At 41.3% G+C, this 26,012-nt stretch overlaps 1 protein-coding gene across 2 annotated transcripts in view; it reads left to right on the forward strand.

Moving 5' to 3' along the window:
• The first annotated feature begins 2,669 nt into the window (after nucleotides 1-2,669).
• Nucleotides 2,670-26,012, forward strand: part of LOC113406039 (patched domain-containing protein 1) — a 42,810-nt gene continuing 19,467 nt past the window's right edge. Inside the window, exons 1-2 of one of the 2 annotated variants that reach the window (XM_026648181.1) lie at nucleotides 2,670-3,020; nucleotides 17,542-18,202. In XM_026648181.1, the coding sequence (XP_026503966.1) occupies nucleotides 2,670-3,020; nucleotides 17,542-18,202 (1,012 nt within the window). The remainder of the gene's footprint in view (nucleotides 3,021-17,541; nucleotides 18,203-26,012) is intronic. The other variant, XM_026648185.1, reaches the window with a different exon arrangement.

Consider the following 26,012-nt stretch of genomic DNA (forward strand, 5'->3'; position numbering starts at 1 on the left):
GGCCCCCCCCCCCCCCCCCCCCGTAGTGTAGACCTAGCCTAAGAAAGATGGTTTAACTGTAACAGAAATAAACATGTTGATATCTGGGTATCCAAATATGAAAGCTTTAACCCAGCTGCTAATGTATTTCTGATTTTTTTTATTGTTTTATATGGGTATAGTTACACCATTTATTCAGATTAGACTTTAGATGGAGCTAGGTATAATAGGTTATAATATTACACATTACTAGAAAAAAGCTGTTTTGATTTTTTTGAAGAAAGAAAGAAAGAAAGAAAGAAAGAAAGAAAGAAAGAAAGAAAGAAAGAAAGAAAGAAAGAAAGGCATTGGTAAGGTACCCCTTCAATAAAATCATTAACATTTATAACAGGTAGCAGATTTTTGACAGAAGCAACAGAAAATCTGTTAGTGAAAGGAAGAAAAAAATAAACCTTAAACACGCAACTCAAGTTAAATTCCAGCCATAAAAATATTGAAAGGAAACCTGAATCAAAATCAAAATCAAAATTTGAAAGTCACTCAAGAGAGATACTATTATAAATCTTAAACGACTCATCTGCTCACTACCCATACCTCACGCTATGTCATCTCCAAGGGAGAACCCCACTGTGACATCACTACACACACCTACCAATTAATCAGAGTGGTGGGGGAAGTGTCCAGGCACATGGGGATGTCCGTGTCAGTGCAGCCTCAACTTTTTATGGCACTCCCTGCATCCTTTGTATGCCCCACCCTCCCATTGTTGAAAATCCAGACAGGAATTCGATACCCTGCTCCGATTTGTACATTCCTTCGGCTCTGCGTCGCCTACACCCAACCTCCTCCTCCCTCCCGATCAGCTGCTCAGCTCGCCCTCGCACACCCCGCTCCCAGACCCTTTCCCGCTGCCGGCTCGCCACGGTGCGTTTGGGGAAGGGGAGTTTTGCTGCAGCTCAGGGCAAAGGGCAGGGGAAGGGCACCAGCTTTAGCGGGGCTTCACTTTGGCAATGGGCATGTGCAGACACTGTGCACATGCCCATTAGGGCCGCATGAGGCCGGGCGGATTCTGCTGTTCCACCGGCAAAGCCCTCGCACAAGCCGCATCCTGAGAGCGGCAGAGCCAGACAGGGGGGAGACCCACGCTCGCACTCACACGCGACCAGACAGGGCGGGTGGAGGAATCGCCTAGACGTTTCTGGCTCCTGCTTTCTCCAGCGAGCGACTCCCCCGCTGCATGTGTTGGCCAAGCTAAAGGATCGCGTGATACCAATGAAATACACAAAACTGTATCTCTGTGCTGATCCTGTGTCGGAAACAATGGGACCCGCGGCCGCCGGCGTGGGGCCCAGCCCCCAAAACGTGCTGCTAAGAGGATTTTTGGAGAGGTGAGGCTGGAAACTTTCCGGAGGAGCGTGACTGTACCAGTGACATGCCTGGCTCCCTCCTTCCCTGAGCGCCTGAGGATTTTCTGATTGGCAGCTTGTCCCTTGGAGGCTCGCGGCGGCGCTGTCATGGGGCTGACATAAAGCGGTATCATCAGGTCCTCTCATTTCAAAGTGGGCTGGGGGGGCCTCCATTGACTACACAGGTCTTAGTCGTTTTGATTTGCAACCCATCCGCTGTGACTTCTTCCAGCCAAGTTCCCCGCCCGACAGCTGCGGGAGGCGGTCAGCAATGCAGCCCACCCGCTCCCGCGGCGGCCACCTCCGGCAGCCGGGACATTAGGAGCCGCGGCTGAAGATGGGGCGAGGAGGCACCGCGGCAAGCCGCCGGCTGCCCTGAGGACTGACTGATCATTTTCTGGGCGGGGGCAGGTGGGGAGGCAGAAGGGGGCGGGGGTGGGGACCGCCATCTGAACAACTTGTGGTGGGAAAGCAAGGACGGCAACTGGCCCTGCGCTCCACGCGTGGCCACCTCCAGCCCCTCCGGGTCACGGGGCGCTGGTGTGATTCCCTGGCAAGCGGCGATTCCCTGCCGACCAGCGCGCTGCTTTAAAACCAGACGGCGAGGAGTGTGTGGCAGCGGGTGGGGGACTAGCCGCCTGAAATCCATTCAGCACCGCCCGGTTCACACAGGGGATCTACAACCCAGCAGCCGCAGCCCCCCCGCCCCCCCACCGCAAAGGATCCGGCGTGTGCCGTGTGGGGGGTGTGTGCGGGGGGTTGTTGTTGTTGTGGTTGCGAGCACGCCTCCCCTAGCCGCTCCATGAGGGGGAGTGGGCGCTCCGCTCTCCTCGCTGCCTGCGCGGGCTTGGAGCAAAGGCGGCAATCAGCGGCCAGCCCCCGCCTCCCCGACAAACTCGCCTGTGGTCTGGCGGCAGCCGCGGTGGGCTCGGGGCTTCTGGCGCTCGCCCGTGCTTCCCTTCGCCGCCCCAGCCCCGCTGCCCTTGGGCGTCTGCTCTCCAGAGCCGGCTGGCGGGTGGAAGTCAGACAATGAGGCGCTGGGAAACTCCTCTAGGGCACAGCCGCGTTCCGGGAGGAAAAGAGCCTTAGCAGCCCCCCCACCTCCCCCCCACCCCAGCGCACACACCCACCGCTGAGCGCCTCGGCTCGGCCGGATTTTTTTCCCGGGTGTATTTCAGGCCGGTGGGGCAGCTCCCGTCTGCCTGGGCTCCCCCGATGGTTTTGCCTCGGCTCCGGGAGAGCTTCAGATCGCACCTCGCCTTCCTGAGCTCCCTCTGCACTAGGATGTTGCGGCAGGTTTTGCACAGGGGGCTGAGGACGTCTTTTTCCAGACTCGGCCACTTCATTGCCAGTCACCCGGTGTTCTTCGCCTCCGCACCTGTGCTGATCTCGATTTTGCTGGGCGCCAGCTTCAGCAGGTACCAGATCGAGGAGAGCGTGGAGTATCTCCTGGCCCCCAAACACAGCCTGGCCAAGATCGAGAGGAACCTGGTGAACAGCCTTTTCCCGGTAAACCGCTCCAAACACCGGCTCTACTCTGACCTGCAGACCCCTGGGAGGTACGGCAGGGTCATCATCACATCCTTCAGGAAGGCGAACATGCTGGACCAACATCATACTGATCTGATCTTAAAGGTAAACCGCTGCTGTATTCCCAGTTATTCACCTCCTGCACTCCACACCTCATCTCTCTCTCCGTCCCACCCCTCTTCTTCGATCCAACCTTCCCCACCCTCCCAATCTGTGTTATAATAACTCAGACACTGTCCAGATACACATTTATGCCTGTTGGGGTACGCCCTACCTTCCATAGACACTGTGTGTCTTGTGAACACAGCTACTAAGTCACATCCCTGCAACAGTTGGGATGACTACTTATTTTAAAGGAGATGAGAAATCTCCCTTATTTGTGGATGAAATAACCTAGACAAAGGTGTGTATTTTTGTGAATAAGGAGGTCAGGGCATTTTGTTAAACAATTCTTCCAGCACTCTTTATTATTCTTACAGTCATGCCTGTGAGTTAAGTTCACTCTGAATTCAATAACTGTTTTTGAAGTTTGAGTACAAAGCTGCAAACTGCTTGGGGAGGTGGGGGTGGTTTGTATGGATTGCCAGGTATGGACTGTCTGTGACTTTCGGGTACAGAATAGCTTGAAACCTACATACCAAATTGATTATTTTTAACTGGTAGTATTTCCTCCTCCACTCATCCTCACAAACCTTTTTTTTTTTTTTTTAAAGAAAAAACAGCCTGGTTGTAAATTTGAGGCATTGTGCAGTTTGTGATGTACAGGATCAAGTTACATTAGGTTGCATCTTGTCATATCATTTATGTTTCATGGAATATGATGTAATGTAACATTTCATAGTACAATTTAGCCTAACATGTCAGAAATATGAATTTCTTTAATTTCACTATCTGGTCTAGACTGCAATAGTTTTGAGTAGGTTTTGGGGGGTGGGGAGGGGGAGAGAAAGTAGGATGGATGCAAAAATTGGGCCGCAAAAGGGTCGAGTTCCAGAAAGAAAGAAGAATCTCTGGAACATTTGGAAATATTCAAGGTGTGGCTCTCAGAATCTACACACTTTTAGCATTAAACTGTAGGACTGCATGTTAACATTGTTCCCCTGTGGAAAGCATAAAGACTATCAACATTTTCTATTTGCTGAATGTCAAACCATCAAAACACACAAAAGATAATGTTAATGTGAACAGTAGGGAGTGTCTTTCCTAAAATGAGAAAATAAGTAAAAAAATATATTCTGACAGAGTTCTGGGAGAGTTCACTCTTTTCACTAAACTAAATGTGTTTCAGTGGATTAATTTTTCTTATTTCAACTATAGTACTATTGCACTGATCCACCCAAGTATTTAATATTTTTCCTTTTTGTTGCTGACATATCGACAAACAGCAATCAGCAAGTAGATTTAATGAATGTCGTCTCAGTAAGTCTAGTAACATTTCAGTGGTAAATAAGAAAACTCCAGAGAAGACAATTTTCATTCCTTCATTTTCCAGTTTTTCTGAACTGCATTTGCATCCAGGATGTGCATATTCATTCAGTCACAGATTAAAAATTATAATGGATTTTTCCCCTGTAGTGCTATCTCTAGAGATCTGTAGTTTAATCAATAGACTAGTGACACACAAATAAATGTTACTCTGAATCTTTCCACAAGCAAACTTCTGCATTAGATTTATCATATCAGGGAGAAAGCTATAATTTAGAAAGTTCTGTCAGTTTTAAATGCTGCCTCTTTTTTTATAGCTGGAATGTGCCCACAAAATGATTATTTTTCGCTTACTGAGATCATGATTAACCACGCTATTGTCATTTGACTCCATTTACTTATTGTTAATCTGACATCATCAAGCATATAAAATACATTTTTACAGAAAATACAAAATATGTTGTTCTAATTATTGGTCTGCTTGGGGGCAGGCACAGACAGCAGCCTAAAGAACCCTGTAGATGGCTAAGGAGATTGGTTATGAGCAGTGGGTCTAAACAGATCAAAATAGGAGGCGGAGCTCACAGCTCTCACTCTTATGTGGTCATGCGGCATTGCATCATCTTGTGGTGACAGGGCGCAGCAAGTGAAAGAGAATGAGAACTAGATATAGGTTTTTATGCTGTACCTATCACCACTATATCTGAGCACCTAAAGGAACAAGAGCATAAATGTAATCTGAGGGGAGTTCATGTTTCCATGCAGTCCAAAGCCAGTCAAACAAAGTACTGTGACTACATACAGTGTGTGTGGTGGCGAGGTGCTCACCCCACCTGTTTTATAACCGCTGCCACATAGACATGATCAGGATAGAAAATGTGTTTAATAACGTCCTGCATTTTAAAAGGTTAAGACATTTCAAAGAGAGAATTTGAACAAATCATTGTGCATTGTTTGTCTTTCCTTCTGTAGAGGAGGGGAAGTTAGCCTAGGGACAGGGCTTGCTTTAGAGCAGTGCTTCTCAACCAGAGGTACGCGTACCTCTAGGGGTACACAGATGTCTTCCATACATCAACTCATCTAGATATTTGCCTGGTTTTACAACAGGTTACATAAAAAACACTAGTAAAGTCAGTACAAACTAGAATTTCATACAGACAAAATGAGAAAGTAAACAATTTTTCAGCAATAGTGTGCTGTGACACTTTTGTATTTTTATGTCTAATTTTATAAGCAAGTAGTTTTTAAGTGAGGTGAAAGTTGGGGTACGCAAGACAAATCAGACTCCTGAAAGGGTTACAGTAGCAGGGCCACCCGGGGGGGGCAAGTGGGGCAATTTGCCCCGGGCTCCACAGGGGCCCCCATGAGAATATAGTATTCTATAGTATTGCAACTTTTTTTTATGGAAGGGGCCCCCAAAATTGCTTTGCCCCAGGCCCCCTGAATCCTCTGGGCAGCCCTGTACAGTAGTCTGGAAAGGTTGAGAACTGCTGCTTTAGAAGAGGCAGATAGGAGACTTCAGGATGGGACATCTTGTCTTCTCAGATCAGTTGCTGCTGCCCCAGCTACTGGCTGTAGCACTGGGAGTCACAGAAACTCCCCAGCCAGGCACCAGCTGCTTCTGCTGCATCTCCTCCAGATTCCCCCAGCTGATCAATCTTCATCTCACCAGCCAAGGAGACAGGGGAGAGCCTTGGAGTGCTAGTGCTCCCCCACTCACAAAAGGAGAAGAAGGGGAGCTTTCACCCTGGTTTTAGCAGAAGGATAAGTGTGCTCCCACACAGTCACCCTGGTAATGATATGAAGCATTTCGTCTGGTTGGAATCAGAATAAGGTTGATAGTACTAATAGTTACCATCTAACAGCTTTTTGGTGGCCTATCTAAAATGGTTTGGTGGTCTGTGTCCAGTTCCCAATGGACAGATGTCCACATCAGGGAAGAGGGGAAGGAGAAACTATCTTCACAATAGGCACTGAAGGACACCTTGTTGGCAATCTGGGAAGTGAGGTATGAAATGGAGAATAGAATGGAGTCTGAATCACCCTGTCACTGGACCAGTTCAGACAATGCTGCCAAACCTAGAGACCCATCCCCCCCATCCCCAATGGGCATGTTGAGTGTTAGTGTGGTGTAGGTGCTCACGCCTCAGAGCCAAGTACTGCTGAATATAGAAGCTGCTACACATTTACTAGCAGTTTTGTGATGACAACTCAACTAGTGCATTCTAGAGAATCAGGCCATCTTGCCCTGTATTACAGCCTGGCTTGGACACAATGATGATTACCCTTTTCCTATTTAAGAGGAAACCTCCATCCACTGTTCTCCTAACTCCCTTCACAAACCAGTTCTAAACACACTGCTTGTTGCCTTCCCGAACTAGCACAGAAATTACAAAGTAGCAACAAAATAGCTTTACGAGCCTGTGACATTCATGAAATGTCTCGTTCCTCTCACATCACATTGAGATAGAGAGATAATGGTAGTAGGGCAGCACAGGAATTTTATACTTCCATTGCCTATGCTGTGCCTGATCAATAATTAAATACAGGGCACTGGCATCCTGCATTGTCAGTCCAGACCCTTGTTCTCTCCAAAATTCGCTATTTTGTGGAGAGGAGAGAGAAATATAATAAAAATATAACCAAAGATACTGTGTTCACATCTGCACCTCAACACACACCTGCAAGAAGAAAACATTATTTGGACATTTGGTCCAAATAATCATCCAAAAGTTCAGAGATCTTATGCAAAACTTCTCCCATTCTCTTTAGTCTAGAAATGAAGCTGAAAATACTGCAAGAGCTTCTTCTATTTTAGTAGGTATTTCCACTTGCAGAGGAAACCAGGAAAATTAAAGGCACACAAAATCTGCAAAAAACACTAGTCAGGCACTTTAAAAAAAAAGTTTGATTTAGATTCAGCTGGAGTAAGGGTCTTTTGTTTGAACCTCTTTGCTCAACCCTAGTCACAGTGAGCCCACTGTACTGCACATTGATTTTAATTTAATCTTTGTTTCTACTCTATCTCTATTATTATATTTATAAGAAACACTATAAGAATACAGTATTTTTGTTAAATTTAAAGTGGCTTAAAGTTAAGGTAAAAGAGTAATGAACCCTAACATGCCTTATAGCAAAAAGGGATTTTATATTCATAGTTGTGTATATACAGATATAGAAATGTTGAGTTTTTGAGAACTACACTAACCTCACATTTTTAGCAGCAATGTTTATTTACCCCTTCTTTCACATAGCCTGCCATAGTGAGAGATAGATATTTAAGTAAATATCTAGATATATGTGGAGGTAAAAATTGGGATAAAATATTTATTTCTGAAATTCATAGCTGCTACTTATTAATAAACAGGTTAATTGCAGGGTTTTTGTACCATTGTACTCCCCATTGTTATTTGGTTGTTGTTTCTTTAATAGCTTGTTATTTAATTATTTCATATGTCAGTAAACATCACATCTGCATATGGTAGATAATATTTTCTACAATTTCCTCATTCACATTCTGGATGGATAGTTTCTACAGATGGTGAAACTCATGGGGAAAATAATTCCGTTACGCTCCCATGTTTGCGTTATCTATAATCATTATCTTATAGATATACTGCATATATAGGAAATCATTTTTGAAAGTCAATGGGGGCTGCTGGTTGCTCAGCACTTCTGAAAATAAGGCCGCTTGGATTTTGGAGCATAATTTTAGGTACCCATTTTTGACATCTTAGCCACCTCTTAGCTATAGTTAGTTACTTTTACTAATACAAACACACACAAACTTACAAGAAATATAGCTATATGACACTGGATAGGTATGTATATAGCAAATTTTAACTATTTTGCCCAAAAGTTGAAAAACAGTTCTAACCATGGACAAACTGTGTAGTGAGTTGAAAATAAAGGGCCAAATCATGCCTTTAGGAAAAGGCTAAAGAAAGAAGGAAAGAATCCTAATGTAAGAGGAAAATATATGAAAGCAGTGGAAGTGCAAGACATTTGTCATAACAGCACAATGTCATGAGGTTAAAATGTGCCTTATGCAAAAACAGAGTGGAATTAAGAGCTGCAGGTAAGATCTGGGCACAGCCAGGTGAGAAAGAAAAATACATAGGAACATGGTACAAGAACAGCATGGAAATACAAGTGCAGAAACATCAATGTCAGCATTTAACTTACAGTGACTTCTGTGTGTGAAAAGAACGAGGAGTACTTGTGGCACCTTAGAGACTAACAAATTTATTTGAGCATAAGCTTTCGTGGGCTAAAACCCACTTCATCGGATGCATGCAGTGGAAAATACAGTAGGAAGATATATATACACAGAGGACATGAAAAAATGGGTGTTGCCATACTAACTATAACGAGAGTAATCAGTTAAGGTGGGCTATAATCAGCAGGAGAAAAAAAACTTTTGTAGTGATAATCAGGATGGCCCATTTCCAACAGTTGACAAAAAGGTGTGAGTAACAGTAGGGGGAAAAATTAGCATGGGGAAATAGATTTTACTTTGTGTCAGAAGCAGATCTGTCTGTACTAGGAACCATAAATTTCCCTGCTGCCTTTAATTCACAAAGACCTCTAATTTACTCCCACACGTGTGCCCCAGTATCCCCTTCTCCCACCACTTAACAATAGCTCCTCCAGCTACTCTTTGCCTTAAAGAGGTCCCCTCTGCACTTCTCCTTTGGGCCTTTTGATGATTTTCAACAGCAGCCACTTATCCCTTCCGTGGGATGGCAAACATCATGGCACAACCTCAACAGCATGATGCCTCAGGAACTGAGTGGCTTCAAAGGCACAGAACTTTGAGTAATGCTCCTCTTCCAGTGGAGGAGATGACACGGACCAAAGTTTGAATTAAAATGATCATTGGTGACTTTACAGCTTGTGACTGACTCCTTTCCCAAACAGAAAGACAGTTTTATTTGGGCACTTGCCATATATAAAGGCACATACCAAGTTGCCAGCCTACCTTAATAATGACTCAAGAATTAGAATAAGAATTGGGGGGGAGGAGGACCTAAATCTTCCCACCTGAGTGTTAAAACTGCAGCATTTTATCTTAGCTGCAGCACAAATGTTCTTCTTTCAGATGCTCCAAACAGGGATCTACCTTGGCTCTGCCCCAGGTGCCTGTTGGAGCAACAGGATCTGAAACAGGGTAGCCAAAATGAAGCATGTTCAGCTCAATGTAGCACACATTCAAACTGAATTGTCATGACATTGGTTGAAATGAAGATCATATTAGATTAGAAAAGAAAATGATGCATAGCAGTCTCCTTGGATGTGGAGCCACTAGGAAAATGGATGGAAATATGTATAGTGGAAAAGCACACATTCCTGCTAATACTCAGTTCTTAATGCAAATAATAGTAACTTAACTTTCTGTATTTTGAAAATCACTGAAGGATTTTAATTACATTGAAAATTGTTTAGTAGTTTGGGACAAATATTCTGCTCCCCCCCCCCCCATGTTTTGTGCAGATTACAAATACTGCTGGTGAAAACATGACTTACACCTACCTCTACCCCGATATAACACTGTCCTCGGGAGCCAAAAAAGCTTACCGCGTTATAGGTGAAACCGCGCTATATCGAACTTGCTTTGATCCGCTGGAGTGCGCAGTCCCGCCCCCCCGGAAGACTGCTTTACCGCGTTATATTCGAATTCGTGTTATATCAGGTCACGTTATATCGGAGTAGAGGTGTATTTAATTAATTGTAATGTCTCATTCAGAGACTTTACAGTCTGGGTGAATATATATAGTCCAGTATCCCATACTGTTTGTTTATTGCATATTCTTAAGTTACAGGTGAATTGCCTTTTAGTCTTTAGTGTTTCCTTATGAACTGTTATGGTCTGTTGGTTTCATCCATCTGCTTTGTATGCAGGTTACAAATGCATGCTGGAAGTTCTTGTGCAAGACACTGCTTTCCATCACAGTGGAACCAGGGGTTCTCAAACTGGGGGTCGGGACCCCTCAGGGGGGTCACGAGGTCATTACATGGTGGGGTCGCGAGCCGTCAGCCTCCACCCCAAACCTCACTTGCCTCCAGCATTTATAATGGTGTTAAATATATTTAAAAGTGTGTTTAATTTATTGGGGGGTTGCACTCAGAGGCTTGTGATGTGAAAGGGGTCACCAGTAAAAAAGTTTTGAGAACCACCGGTGTACACTGTTACTCTAGACACACAAAAGTGAGGCTGAGAGCAGAATCTGGCCCATTATGAAATGTTTATGGCACAGTTACACATCTTTCCCCTTCATCCTTCATGTGTTCATGTTTTTATAATGAAGAACTTTATTTAAAACATTGCTAAAGATTCAGGGCTCATTTCTGTCCATATTTGTACAATATGCAAGGTATTTCCCCCTGTAAATTAAGAGAGCTGTGTAAATCTGTTCTCTCACTTAATTCAGATGGATGCATTCCTCTTTACTGGGACAATCTTCTGAAAATATTCAATCAAAAAGCACTATGCAAAAATAGATGGAGATCATAGAAAAACAGAAGTTCAGTAGAGGTTTTTTCCTCTTTTTCCTTTCCATTGGCACAAGTTACCCATAAAAATTACCAACAAAGTAAACCAGACAAAGGCAACTTTAATTTACAATGAAACTATAGGCTTAAGTAGTATTGCCAACTGCAAGCATTCAAAAAATCATGAGATTGTAAACAATAATACATTTGGAGTTCTTTATTTGCCTTCTGGGTTTTAAGCTTTGCTCCACAGCCAGGAAGGTATACGTTTTTTGGTTTTGTTTTTTTATGAAAGTTGAGATGATCAAATAATCAACATGACTTCAGGAGCTTGGGCTTTAAAAGAAACACCAAATATTGTGAAAATCACAATACAATTGCAGGAGTTGGCAACATGTAAGGTCATCTCCAATACTGACCATCAGATGCCCATTGATCCTGGCATTTAGAGACTAAACAAATTACAGTAAAAAATATATTTGTGATATGACATCGCAAAGATCAGACTCTCATAATAACATATGTCCCTATATTTGTCAAATTGCTCATGTTATAGGAGGAAAATATATCCATCTAACTAATTTTATTTAGCTAGCTATTTATCTATCATAGGTCAAGTGACACATCATAATCCAGTGTAGTGCCATGTATTGCCACCCATAAAATATTACACATCATAATTTGAAAACAAAACCAAAAACAAATACATTTTTGAAACCCATATCGGAAAGCAAGCTGCAAGCGTTGTGTGAATCAGATAAAGTACAGTTCACGCATTGCCACTATCTAAATTATGTCTGGCTAGTTTTACACATGCTTAGTTTTAATAATCTGACTCCATTAAAGTCAGAGTCTCTTTAATGGGAGTTGAATTAGGCCTTAAGAGTCCGGTTGATTTTTGGTAACTCATTTGCCTGGAAGTAAATTTATACCAGCCTTAAAACCTGTAACAGACACAGGACTATCTGTGGTTCTTCAGCTGCTTTCCCTGTGCTGTTCAGCCATGGCTTTGATCACAGTACTATGTTGCATAGTATGGTTTTACAGAATTTTTTGGAATGCATCATTTTGCAAATGAATCAGCAGTTTCAACCCTTTCATCTGGAATATAATTTGTTTATTTTAAAGGGACATTGCTAACTTGACTTTTTAAAATATATCTTTTGATAGAGCCCCATTTACATAGTAGGTGCAGACTTCTATATCGGAAAGTTCCTTTTTTAAAAGTGGGGGGGAGATTTTTCCCCTTTCTGAGTTGAAAAGGGTCTTCTGAATGGGCATAAGAGCAAAAACAAACTCTCCCCTTTCTCCTGAGTACACCCCTGACTGCTGCCTCTTTGCTTTCAGTTCCAGCGTTGCTGTCACTGATGCTACTGGTTAATGCCCTCTTGCAGTTCCTGGAGAAGGACTTCACCATCATCAGAACAGTGAAACTGACTGTAGAGAAAGGTCCTTATTCTCAGTTTCTCCATTCCTGCACTTGAGGCAGATATGGGGGGACTGGGAGCCAAACATAACTTTAAACTACCTTTGCATTTCCCATATTTGGAGCTATGCAGGGACCTAGATGATCACAGTGGTCCCTTCTGGCCTTGGAATCTATGAATTCGTGCCCTGCCCAGCCCCTGCCCTAATGTAAGTTATAGCAGCCTTACATTCTATTTCCCTTTGACTACCTATAGGTCTTGGGGAGCAGAAATGTGGGGGGACTGGGAACGTGAATTTCAGTTGACAATGTCCCTCTAAGCAAGAAGACTAGAAGGGTGTCAATTATTATTTAATTTGTGACAGGTGCACTTTCAGGTACAAGAGCAAAACCAGCATGCTATCATGGCTGAAGTGATACTATACAATTCTCATGCACAGTGCTTTCCTGCACCAGCTATATACTGGGTTCTAAAGTTACACTGTTAGTTAACTGAGAAAACTGTACGCCATGACGAACCGGCACTACTTGCCCTTTGAGGATCTTGGATAAAAAATATTTGTGCGGATTATATTCATATTACTTCTGTTCTCCCTTTCTAAGTATTAGACAATTAGGGATGGGAAAACTGATTAGGAATAAATAAGACTGTCTGACCCATCCTTAGTCCGAGCTTCAAATGTCACATCTTTTTAAATCCTTATTACTCACCATTAAACTACTTTGCAATGTCTAAATTTATGCTAATGCTGTCCCAGTTAAACAGTAGTCACTACTATTCGCTAAACTAAACACTTTTCCAAAGGGATGTCATAATATACCGTGTTCAAATGAAGTTGTGTATAGTGTAATCATTTAAATTAATAGCACCTTTCAGCACAAAGCACTTTACATATTCTATATCCTACGAAACAAAGAGGTTGGATTTCTGCTCTAAATGAAAAATTCAATGCAAATCTAACAATCAAGTTCCTAAAATGCCTTCATATAAGGAGAGCCATGGAACTACAACTATCTCTGGGGAAGAGGGCAGCAGCCAACTGACACACAGGCTGATGGATCAGTGTGGAGAAGGAGATATTCTAGGATGCTGCTGCACCAAACCAAACTTTTCCCGAGTGTTCCTTAGTATTCACACACAAGCAAGAGTGGTTTAGTTTGTAAGATCTGTTCTGAAAACAGCACATAGTAAACTGCAGGGTACTGAATGTATCTGCTTCCAGGATGAAGGTGTGAGTCAACCTTCTTTATGGCTGAAACAGTGCTCAGTGCATGTAGGGGGTGGGGAGGATATGAAGGGAAAGGTGGTTTTACACCACTTTTTTACCCATCGCTGATTCTAGGCCAGGTAGGGGCCAATTTGGCTCTTGGCACAATTTAGAGCAGCCTCAGTGCTGCTCTAAATTGCACCATCTTGTAACAACCTTCAAGGGCCGTTATATTATCCAGGGACTGCCAGAGCACAGTGCACTCTGGTTGCTCCCTTTCCTTCCCTGATGCATCCCTGGCACGTTCCCTATGCTGGCAGAGTGGGGAAGACCAATAGCCATCTCCAGATTACTTGAGCCTTCTCCTATCCCATCTGTCTGGCTAAGCCAGCATTGTAGCCCATTTGCTCTGCCAGTACAGCAGAGAAAAGACCATACTACATGATATGATCTGGTCTCTGAATCAGAAATGATGGCCTCCAGGGAGCATGAGTATTTCAAATACCATGTTTAGCTACTAGCTTTTTAGTAAAGATAAACAGAATTGTTGGCAGTACAAATTATTTTCTAACCTAAATAAGAGAAGGTTTCAGACATACAAGCAAAGGAAATTCAGCAGAGTTGAGGCAGAATAGGTAAGTAGATACAGAGAGTAAATAACATATTATTTTAAATTATATATAATATATATTATTTTAAAATCTATATTAAAAATAATATATATTATTTTAAAAGTTATATCATTGTTTGGGGGGTTAAATTGCAGCATCCTACTCTGTGCATCCTTCCGCAAAGATATCAGTTGCTAATCTAATGCAGGCAGCAAATAATTCAATTTTTAAAAATCTTTTATTCTTGTCAGCTACACTTCTATAAATGGCATTTGTTTTTACAAACATAGTTGATGAAATATATTTACTGGCTGCTACCACAAAAACTCTAAACAGATATCTACATTTGATTTCAGTAAATCAAAACACTTCCCTAACACCATAACAACATGAAGTTGAGGGATATATCCCTGAAATAACTGTTGCATTAGTTTTCTAACAGAGCAGAAGCCTTTCAACTTGGGACAGTCTCAGAAGACATTCCCTCCTGTGAAGACTTCTATTTTGTTTTGCAGGACTGTTGTGCAAAAATCTTTAATCACAAATTCCTATTTGTAATCTCTCCATGAGGGAGAACTTAGCCTGCTCACTCTGGTTAACATTATATCCTTCCAATCGTCTGGAGAGGTTTGTTGGTTCATTTCCTTTTCCCAACCTAGCTTCACATTGTCAATATTGCTCTGTAATTTTACAGAAAATTAAAGCTACTCAAATGCAAGTGAAACAAGCCACATAATTGCAAGACAAACATCTTCTTACACATATTGTTTATATCATCATAAGAATTGCAGACAATTTCAACTAGATTTATCCCGGTAGTGGACTATGTAAGATAATTACAAGATAATCAGATCGCTGATAAAATAAATAATACATGGTATGTGCATTTTTCTACAAATATGGTGAAATTCTGGCTACCCTGAAGTCAAGGGCTTCCAGTGACTTCCAGAGAGCCAAGATTTCACCCACGGTGTTTAGACAGCTAATCCATCTCCACCACCAGAGCCTGCAAGCTCCATTGTTATTGTGGGTATCTTCTCTCATTTTCTTTTTCAATCACAGTTTTTCTTCTACAGAAAACGTGTGTGCTAAATATTGCCTCAATTCAGTCCCTTCACTGTCTGTATAAACTGAGAATCTCCCACTCCCTCGGGATTCCGTAGATAGCAGCACATCTAATATAAAGAGAAAGGGATGTTTTTCTTCCCCAGGACAGTGCTTTCTGTCCTGCCAAGCAGCAGGTCAGATTATAATTACTCGTCATTTAAAAAAAATTAGAGACATTTCTAATTCAGTCTCTCAACTCATCAGTAAATATGTGTTAATATCCCTGCTTTACAGAGGAGGAAACAAGAGACTTTCCCAACACCAAAGAATCATGAGAACCAAGATCTTTTGATTTACTGCCAAACCCCTGCACCTTACAAGCAAGTCATTGAGCTTTTCCATATGTCAGTTTTCCTGTCTTTAAAGTTGACCTAATGAGAACACTTTGCACCTACAGAGGGCTTTTCCATCTATAGATCTCAAAAATGACAAATGTGGTCAAGCAAGCATGAGTAGACAGCTTTTATAGGCTATACCCACACAAGACTGGATCCTTTTTTTCTGAGAGGAACTGTACTCGAATGAATGAGACATGGATCTATAATCTGGTTCTGTTCACAGCTCTGCCACACACCAAGTGATCCTGGTCAAGTTAAGTCAGCTTTGTGCCTCGATTCACCCATCTGAAAAATGTCAATAAAGATATTGTTGGCCTCATGCAAGGAGTGTTGTGACCCTTCACAAAACAGGGATTGGGAAGTATATTGAATTATTAAAACCAGTCAGAAAAAGGGATGAAAATTGAACTTGAGATATTCTGGCTCCCAGCCCCATGTTTACTACCCTACACTTCAAGAAGCCAAGGGGTCCCTTTGACCAGATTCCAGGTTTGATCATTTCAGAGTAATTCAGGGGCCTATGGAGTGTAGCACTTTGAGCTAGATCCCCAGTGAGCCGGAGCAGTGCACCAGGAAAGGAAGGGAAGGACACCTTTCTACCTTTCTGATTTTGGCAGCTGCCAAAGGCCAAGCCAGCTCCTGGTGCAAGTTAGAGCAGCCTCAGCACTTTTCTAACTTGCACCAGCCGATGATGGCCCTCAAAGGGTGGCTCTGTCAGCCAGGATTGTCAGAGTATATGACATTCTAGCCCAAGCCACTCCCATACCCTGTGTAAAGAGTGGCTATCGTACGGCTGGCTTTTCATGGAATCTTGCCTCCTTAAGGCAGGTTTAAGTACCCTTTACACCACTACAGCAGCACAAAGAGGACTTCACTGGTGCTGAGGATCTGGCTCTATAAGCTTATCAGGGAACCATATGCAAAATAAACAATATAGTTTGCAAAGCGTCCTAACACGGCCAAGTTAAACCATTTTTTCACCAGAATACTGAATGGGCCTTCACTATACTTAAGGCTATTCCCCTACCAAATTTCAACCTTCTAACTGCACCTGTTTTAGCTGGAAGCTGGTTCAAAAGAAGTCACAAGATTTTATTTTATTTTTCCCATGAGGACAGTGCAATTTTTCCACTCTTTTCCTCTTTCAAAAATAACAGCCCTTTTTTGCTCACATTTTCACTTTTGGTCAGAGATTAACCATGGACACTTTCAGCCTAAACCGTACGCTTCAGAAGGATACAAGCACCTCTGAAAAGGAGCTGGGATACAACTGTAATGATAGCAGGCCCCAACCAGCAACTCCTAAAATAAAAGGTTTTGCCAGCTAATATGTTCTTCCAGGAGGCTCTAACTTCTGTTTTTAGCCTCCCTTATCATCTCAACTCTTTGCTGTAGTTTGGGTGGATAGGACTACTAGTTAATTAATGCCAGATAGCTTGGTCATGCTATCCTGACAATCCTGGCACTTAGGACATGCAGCTGTGATCTTTCCTTTGTCCTGAGAAAGGGTTAACCCTCCCACTACCAATCAACAGGGCCTACTACACCTCACCCTAGTGGCACATTGAAATGACCCATCATGTTGCTTTTCTGTACTGCATTCCTGATAGTTGTCTGATGCAGTGGTCATTTAGCAATCCTGATTATTATTACATTGCCATCATGTGGTTGGTCTGTAGCTGTCCCTTTTGCTTCACTTGGAAATGAAGCATTCTGGTTTATTGGAATGATATTTTGTTTTGGGAGAGGGTGAACAGCAGGTGCACCTAGCATTTATAGAAGTCAAAACATAATTGAGTTATGAGTAAAGGACATTGGGGGGAAATATCAGTACTTTAATGCATGTTTTGCATTTTTATAATGTGCTTACTATTAATATTGTAGCAATTAGAAATGTTGTGTTTTTTTTGCAGAGATTAAATAGGAAATGGACTGAGATGACAAAGCTGCTGGCATTCTACCTGCTATGGTGCACAATTAACTGATGAATAATGTGTGTGATTTTTCTCCCCCTTACAGTTACACTCAGCTGTGACCAGGATCCAAGTACAAAGACCTGGTTTCAATTACACATTTGCCCATATATGTATCCTGAATAATGACAAGACTTGCATAGTGGATGACATAGTGCATGTACTGGAGGAGCTAAAGTCTGCTCGATCTTCTAATCGAACTAATTTTGTTATCACATATCCAATCACTCACTTAAAGGATGGCAGGGAAGCGTATAACGGGCACCAGCTTGGCGGGGTTACCGTGCACAGCAAAGATCGGGTGAAGTCTGCAGAAGCCATCCAGCTCACCTACTACTTGCAGGCGATCAACTCTCTGAATGACATGGTAGCAGAAAAGTGGGAATCCATCTTTTGTGACACTGTCGAACTTTTCCAGAAATCCAACAGGAAAGTCAAAATGTATCCCTTCACTTCGTCTTCGCTGAGGGAGGATTTCCAGAAGACAAGCAGGGTGTCAGAACGTTACCTGACCACAGGCCTGGTCCTTGTGGTCACTTTGGCCATACTCTGCTGTTCTATGCAGGATTGTGTCCGCAGCAAACCTTGGCTTGGCCTTTTAGGGTTGTTAACGGTGAGCTTAGCCACTCTGACTGCAGCTGGAATCATCAATCTGACTGGTGGGAAATACAATTCCACCTTCCTGGGAATTCCCTTCATCATGTTAGGTAATTATCTCATTCTATTTTTTTGTGGGGGTTTCTGGTTCTTTGACGTATTTCATGGGCAGCAGAAAAGAAGCCAAGCATCACTGCATGAATCCCCGTACCCATTCACTGTGAAACTGCAGTGTACTTATCCTCATCATGAATTCATCTGGTATTTGTAATAATAATGCTTATGGACATTAAAAAAACTCCACAGGGACTTGATTGTTCTGTAGCACCATTTGGTATGACATTCTGCTCATGTGGTAGATAGAGACAAGTTTGTGCTAGTGAAGTATGTTATGCAAGAGAGGGAAACCCAATAGCAGCTTCTCTGTGGAAATTTGATTATGTTTTTTGGTACTCAGCTTTATAAGGAAACCTTTGCACAGGTCCCTTTTGTGAAATTAAAATATCAGCTGCCTTGGTAAATAAAAGGGGCACTTTTCATTTACAGAACAATAACTGTACTTCCCTTGAGTACACACTGTTGTTTTATCATGGGCTTATATTTTAATCAGTCTGTTTAGGGAATAAATGCAGTAGTAGGCAGTTTCTTTGTGGCATTTCACTTGAAAAATGAATTTGCCAAGACAGTTTAAGTAGCAATATGCACTGCTAAGTTGCAGAGCTCTGGCACTTGCTGACCAGGCCAGCTCACACCATTCAGCATCAAGCCCTGCAAATGATTGAAGTATTGACAGACTATGAAGACTGTCCTGTGCAGACCCGGGGGTTGGTGGCATTACCACCGGGATTTCTGTCTGTCTCTATTTTTATACTCCACTCACCCACCATAATTTTTTGGGTATCAAGACAAGGAGAGTCAGATTGTACCTGATCTGAAGTCAGTGGAAAGACTTCTATTGACTTCCGGGGGCTTTTGATTAGGCACATTTTTGGGGAAACTTGGCACTGTATCAAAGCAGGCAGAGGACTTCACTAGTGTGCATAAAAAGATAGCTGGAAAGCTCATTCCGTTTGCTTTTGCGTTTAGTTCATGAATGGTAGAAAAACTCTGTACACTGCAGGTGTCTGACATGTCCTTGTTCACAACATTATTCATTTGTGAAGAATACCTCATGCATTGATTTGATAACAGTTTTCCCAGCTGAAAATCAGTGTGCAGTACTACACATTTTCAGCACAAGTGGATCTCCAATTACTAAGTCACATCATGTAGTGATGTTACATGTTTCAGTAGGTTTGTTTTATATTCAAAACTAGGCTCACTATGATCTGCATATAATATACTTGTGCTCCTGACATGTTTAATTAAAAGGATGTTACATTTTATAAAGCAGCCATTTAGGTGCAGAATATACGTAGTGGAAAGTAAGTAAACAGAAAGCAGACCCTCAAACGTCACATCAGAGGCAGCATGTAATTCTGATTTTCAAATCACATCCAAAAAATTAAAATAAAATGTAACATGATCAAAAGGAAATATCTTGCAGGAATTTTCAATCAAAGGGAGGCTAGCCATCTGCCTTGTTTTCTTATATTTTACTTTATGTAATCTAAAAATGCCTTGATCAAACTAAGGAGATTATGCAAAATATCCTGTTTTTCTGTGTGTGTTATAAAGAGAATATTCACTGCAGAAATTAAATCTAAAAGTCCATCCATAGAAATGAAAGTATTTTGCATGGAGTGACTTTGAAATATAAAATGTTAGCTAGATTAAGGGATCAAAACTCACACTGCTTAAAGACAGCCTTTCACATTTTTAATTCATTGGCAAATGAATATGCTGCGCTCTGCACTTCTTATGGGGGTCGGGGGAGGGGGCACAAAGTTAACTATGGTAAGTTTGAATGCAGTGTTTTTGTAGCCGAGTTGGTTGCAGGATATTTGAAAGATAAGGTGGGTGAGCTAATATAGTTTAACTCTAGATCTCCTTTGATTGCCAAACACTATAGACCAAAATTATTTTTTAATTCAAGTGTATTACTATTTTTTTAGGAGTGAGTTTCTAGCAAGTAATTAAACTTTAAATAACTGCCAGAACCTAATAGCCCATTTCACTTGAATCCTCCATATGCTTTGCATGGATTAATATAAACTCTTGAAAATCAGACATGGACATGAAGGACAGATGTACATTTTTTAATGAGAACTGGTTTAATCAAGTGGACAATTGGAAACACGTTTTTTTTTTTTTCTTTTGACAGCAAAGTGAAGCAGGACATAGAAAGATTCTGCACAGATTTCAACAAATATTTCACATATATACATTTAAAAAATAAAGTCTCCCACTAGGTAACTGAAAGCTAGAGGTGCAATCTAACATTGATTGTAGTCAATGGAGATACTCTCATTTAACTTCAACAAGGACTAGATCAGACCCTAGATTTACTGACCTTCAGAGAATATAGGATTTCTGGTCTGTGGTTTAGTGTGGTATCTACTACTTACCCATGTTTTCTTAGCTGAACATGGGTTCCCACAGTAACAGTGGCCAAAAGAGCTAGCGCGATCCTGGGATGCATAAACAGGGAAATCTCAAGTAGGAGTAGAGAGGTTATTTTGCCACTGTATTTGGCTCTGGTGGAATACTGTGTCTAGTTCTGGTGCCTACAATTCAAGAAAGATGTTGAGAAATTAGAGAGGGTTTCAGAGAGCCACGAGAATGATTAAAGGATTAGAAAACGTGCCTTATAGTGATAGACTGAAAGAGCTCAATCAATTTAGTTGAACGAAGAGAAAGAAGGCTAAGGGGTGACTTGATTACAGTCTCTAAGTATCTACATGGAGAAAAAATATTTCATAATGGGATCTTCAGTCTAGCAGAGAAAGGTGTAACACGATCCAGTGACTGGAAATTGAAGCTAGAGAAATTCAGACTGGAAATAAGGTACAATTTTTTAGCAGTGAGGAAATTAACCATTGGAACAATTTACCAAGGGTCATGGTGTATTCTCCATCACTGACAGTTTTTAAATCAAGATTGGATGTTTTTTCTAAAAGATCTACTCTAAGAATTATTTTGGGGAAGTTCTGTGGCCTTCTGTGATATACAGAAGGTCAGACTAGATGATCACAGTGTTCCCTTTTGGCCTTGGAATCTATGAATCTATGATCTCATGACTACAAGCAAAAAGTTGACAGAAAAAAATACTTATTCCTGATTCAAATCCTGATCTTACACAGCTGCCACTATGCCACCACTGTGATCAACTACAGCTGGTCAAATAATATTTCTCAAATAATTTATTCATAACATTTCACAATATTTGTCCAGTTATTCACTGAATGTTTTTAGATGATTTTCCCAGTTACATACAGCCACACTGATAATTTAGGTTTCCGAGTAGTAGCCATGTTAGTCTGTATCAGCAAAAACAACGAGGAGTCCAGTGGCACCTTAGAGACTAACACATTTATTTGGGCATAAGCTTTTGTGGGCTATAACCCACTTCATCAGATGCATGGAGTGGAAAATACAGTAGGCAGGTATAAAAATACAGCACATGAAAAGATGGGAGTTGCCTTCTAAGGTGCCACAAGGATTCCTCATTGTTTTTACTGATAATTCAGGAAATATATTTGCAAAACATAGTATTCAATTAATTGTGTACTATTTTTAATAGATTATTGACAGATCCTCCTCTTAATTATTTACCTCGTGTCGGCCTCAATCCCCTCCTACAGTGAACAATCTGTAGCGCAGAAAAGGTAGCTTCAGTTTCTGTATTTATTGAATTCTTTGCCTCACTAAGTCTTGATTGTGGTGATGGCTTTTATGTTGTAGACAGGCTTCTTTACCACAATTAGGATTCATCAATTGCTTATTAAAACAAAGCAGAAATCAAATAAAGTCATTCAGGCTTCTGAGATGTGCTATTCAGTGAGATTCAGCACTAGTCAGAAGTACAGAAGGAGCCTCTCCACCTGGTCCCAAAAGGGCAGGGTTCTACTCTCACCATATACAAATGAGGTTTTAGGGACAGGGAGGACAGGAAGAGCTGCAAAGATTGGAATCTTATACGGCACTGACGAGGTGCTGTCTCAGCCATTGAGCTAAATATGGGAATTTTTGCAACAATCTTTGTTTTCACTGTGAACATTTTGCACAGCTCTTAGTTAAATGACTGCTTCTTGGAGCAGCCAGTCCTGGAACCCACAACAGGAGAGGCAATTCTTGATTTAGTCCTAAGTGGAGCACAGGATCAGGTCCAAGAAGTGAATATAGTTGGACCGCTTGGTAATAGTGACCATAATATAATTAAATTTAACATCCCTGTGGTGGGGAAAACACCACAGCAGCCCAACACTGTAGCATTTAATTTCAGAAAGGGGAACGACACAAAAATGAGGAGGTTAGTGAAACAGAAGTTAAAAGGTACAGCGCCAAAAGTGAAATCCCTGCAAGCTGCATGGAAAGATGCCATAATAGAGTCTCGACCTAAATGTACACCCCAAATTAAAAAACATAGTAAGAGAATCAAAAAAGAGCCACTGTGGCTAAACAACAAAGTAAAAGAAGCAGTGAGCGGCAAAAAGGCATCCTTTAAAAAGTAGAAGTTAAATCCTAGTGAGGAAAATAGAAAGGAGTATAAACTCTGGCAAATGAAGTATAAAAATATAATTAGGAAGGTCAAAAAAGAATTTGAAGTACAGCTAGCCAAAGACTCAAAAAGTAATACCAAAAACATGTTTAAGTACATCAGAAGCAGGAAGCCTGCTAAACAACCAGTGGAGCCACTGGACGATCAAGATGCTAAAGGAGCACTCAAGGACGATAAGTCCATTGCAGAGATACTAAATGAATTCTTTGCATCAGTCTTCACAGTTGAGTATGTGAGGGAGATTCCCAAACCTGAGCCATTTTTTTTTAGGTGACAAATCTGAGGAACTGTCCCAGATTGAGGTGTCATTAGAGGAGGTTTTGGAACAAATTGATAAACTAAACAGTAATAAGTCACCAGGACCAGATGGTATTCACCCAAGAGTTCTGAAGGAACTCAAATGTGAAATTGCAGAACTACTAACTGTAGTCTGTAACCTATCATTTAAATCTGCTTCTGTACCAAATGACTAGAGGATAGCTAATGTGACACCAATTTTTAAAAAGGGCTCCAGAGGTGACCACAGCAATTACAGGGCAGTAAGCCTGACTTCAGTACCAGGCAAACTGGTTGAAACTATAGTAAAGAACAAAATTGTCAGACACATAGATGAACATAATTTGTTGGGCAAGAGTCAACATGGTATTTGTAAAGGGAACTCATGCCTCACCAATCTACTATAATTCTTTGAGGGGGTCTACAAGCATGTGGACAATGGGGAATCCAGTGGATATAGTGTACTTAGATTTTCAGAAAGCCTTTTACAAGGTCCCTCACCAGGCTCTTAAGCAAAGTAAGCAATCATGGGATAAGAGGGAAGGTTCTCTCATGGATTGGTAACTGGTTAAAAGATAGGAAACAAAGGGTAGAAATAAATGGTCAGTTTTCAGACTGGAGAGAGATAAATAGTGGTGTCCCCCAGGGGTCTGTACTGTGCCCAGTCCTATTTAACATATTCATGCATGATCTGGAAAAAGGGGTAAACAGTGAGGTGGCAAAATTTGCAGATGATACAAAACTACTCAAGATAGTTAAGCCCCAGGCAGACTGTGAAGAGCTACAAGAGGATCTCAAAACTGGGTGACTGGACAACAAAATGGCAGATGAAATTCAGTGTTGATAAATGCAAAGTAATGCACTTTGGAAAACATAATCCCAACTATATGTATAAAATGATGGGGTCTAAATTAGCTGTTACCACTCAAGAAAAAGTTCTTGGAGTCATTATGGATAGTTCTCTGAAAACATCCACTCAATGTGCAGTGGCAGTCAAAAAAGCTAACAGAATGTTGGGAATCATTAGGAAAGGGATAGATAATAAGACAGAAAATATCATATTGCCTCTATATAAATCCATGGTACGGCCACATCTTGAATACTGTGTGCAGATGTGGTCGCCCCATCTCAAAAAAGATATATTGGAATTGGAAAAGGTTCAGAAAAGGGCAACAAAAAATATTAGGGGTATGAAATGGCTGCTGTATGAGGAGAGATTAATAAAACTGGGACTTTTCAGCTTGGAAAAGAGACAACTAAGTGGGGATATGATAGAGATCTATAAAATCATGACTGGTGTGGAGAAAGTAAATAAGAAAGTGTTACTTACTCCTTCTCATAACACAAGAACTAGGGGCCACCAAATGAAATTAATAGGCAGCAGGTTTAAAACAAACAAAATGAAATATTTTTTTACACAACGCACAGTGAGCCTGTGGAACTCCTTGCCAGAGGATGTTGTGAAGGCCAAGATTATAACAGGGTTCAAAAAAGAACTAGATAAATTCATGGAGGATAGTTCCATCAATGGCTATTCGCCAGGATGGGTAGGGATGGTGTCCCTAGCCTCTGTTTGCCAGAAGCTGGGAATGAGCGACAGGGGATGGATCACTTGATGATTACCTGTTCTGTTCATTCCCTCTGGGACACCTGGCATTGGCCACTGTCGGAAGACAGAATACAGGGCTAGATGGACCTTTGGTCTGACCCAGTATGGCCATTCTTATGTTCTTAAAGGTGTTCCTTGCAAAAAAAAATTCTTAAAAAAAAATCAATGAACCAAATTCTGATCTGTTACGTCTGTGCAACCCCAGTGGCTTCCATGACTTGCCTGAATGTAAGTGGGAGCAGAATATCGCTGAATAATTTAAACATTATGGTCCTAAATCATCAGCACACTTAAGTATGGGCATAAATGCTTTGATAAACAGGAATAGAATTATTTAAATACTTAAAGTTAGATACTTGAATAATACTTTGCTAAATCAGGGCCTATACACTTTTAAACTCCAGAAGTACGTAATGACAAATCAAATTCTTCATTATTATATTAAACAAATTATATAGGTGGGCATGAACTGCAAAGCAGAGATCCAGATTTTGATTCACCATAGCTTCCCCAACCAAAGTTTTGGGGTGTTTGTTATCTGGACCCAGGCCAAAGTGTTGTATCGAAATACCATGGATCACCATATCTAGTAAGTGTCATTTAATGATTCCTGATCCTTAAAAGTATATCCACTTCCTCAAAAGCATTGTGTGTTACATATCAAACCATTTAAAAATAAGCTGTGCTCATGAGACAGTCGACATGTTATATCATACAGCTATAATGACACATTGATCTTAGACAACTGAAATTAAATTTTCAGTGTTGGTCTTTCTATTTCAAAAAGGGAGTCTGTTATTCCTTTTGAAAAACTGTACAGTTTGTTCAAGAAGATTCAGCTCTTTCAAACGACCACATTCACTGAAAGAAGCATCCATGTAAAATAATTGTGGGATGTCAGACATTGCCAAATATGGGGAAAGATGCAGTAAATGTTCCACTGGCTTATATTTAGCTTCTGATTTAAAAGTGCACTAACGCATTAAAATAGGCATGGAAAAAACAGTTCATCAGAAATAAAAATGGCCTGAACTTTCAGCCATCCGTAAACTGATCAAACATTTTGCTAAGTTTGATAAAATACAGATAAGTGCAGTGCCAACACTCACACTCCTCTACAAGCCTCTTTACTTTGTCAAAACATTCTTTGCAGTCTCAGCAAGTTGAGGAATCTCTGCTGAGCCAGCAGCAATCTTCAAAATATGCAACTTCTCAAACTTCCTTAGGTTCAGAGGAGAAGGTAGTTCACATGGCAGCTAAAGGCCTAAAACGTGAAATTTTAGCAGAGTGACCAGACAGAACCCATAAAACAAAATGTCAGACCAGAGACCCTTTTCTTGAATATCAGCCAGGTAAGGTTTGGACTAGAAGAGAA

This window comes from Terrapene carolina, unplaced genomic scaffold, assembly GCF_002925995.2.
Source record: "Terrapene carolina triunguis isolate 2854851 unplaced genomic scaffold, T_m_triunguis-2.0 Scaffold22, whole genome shotgun sequence".
Lineage (NCBI taxonomy): Eukaryota > Metazoa > Chordata > Testudines > Emydidae > Terrapene > Terrapene triunguis.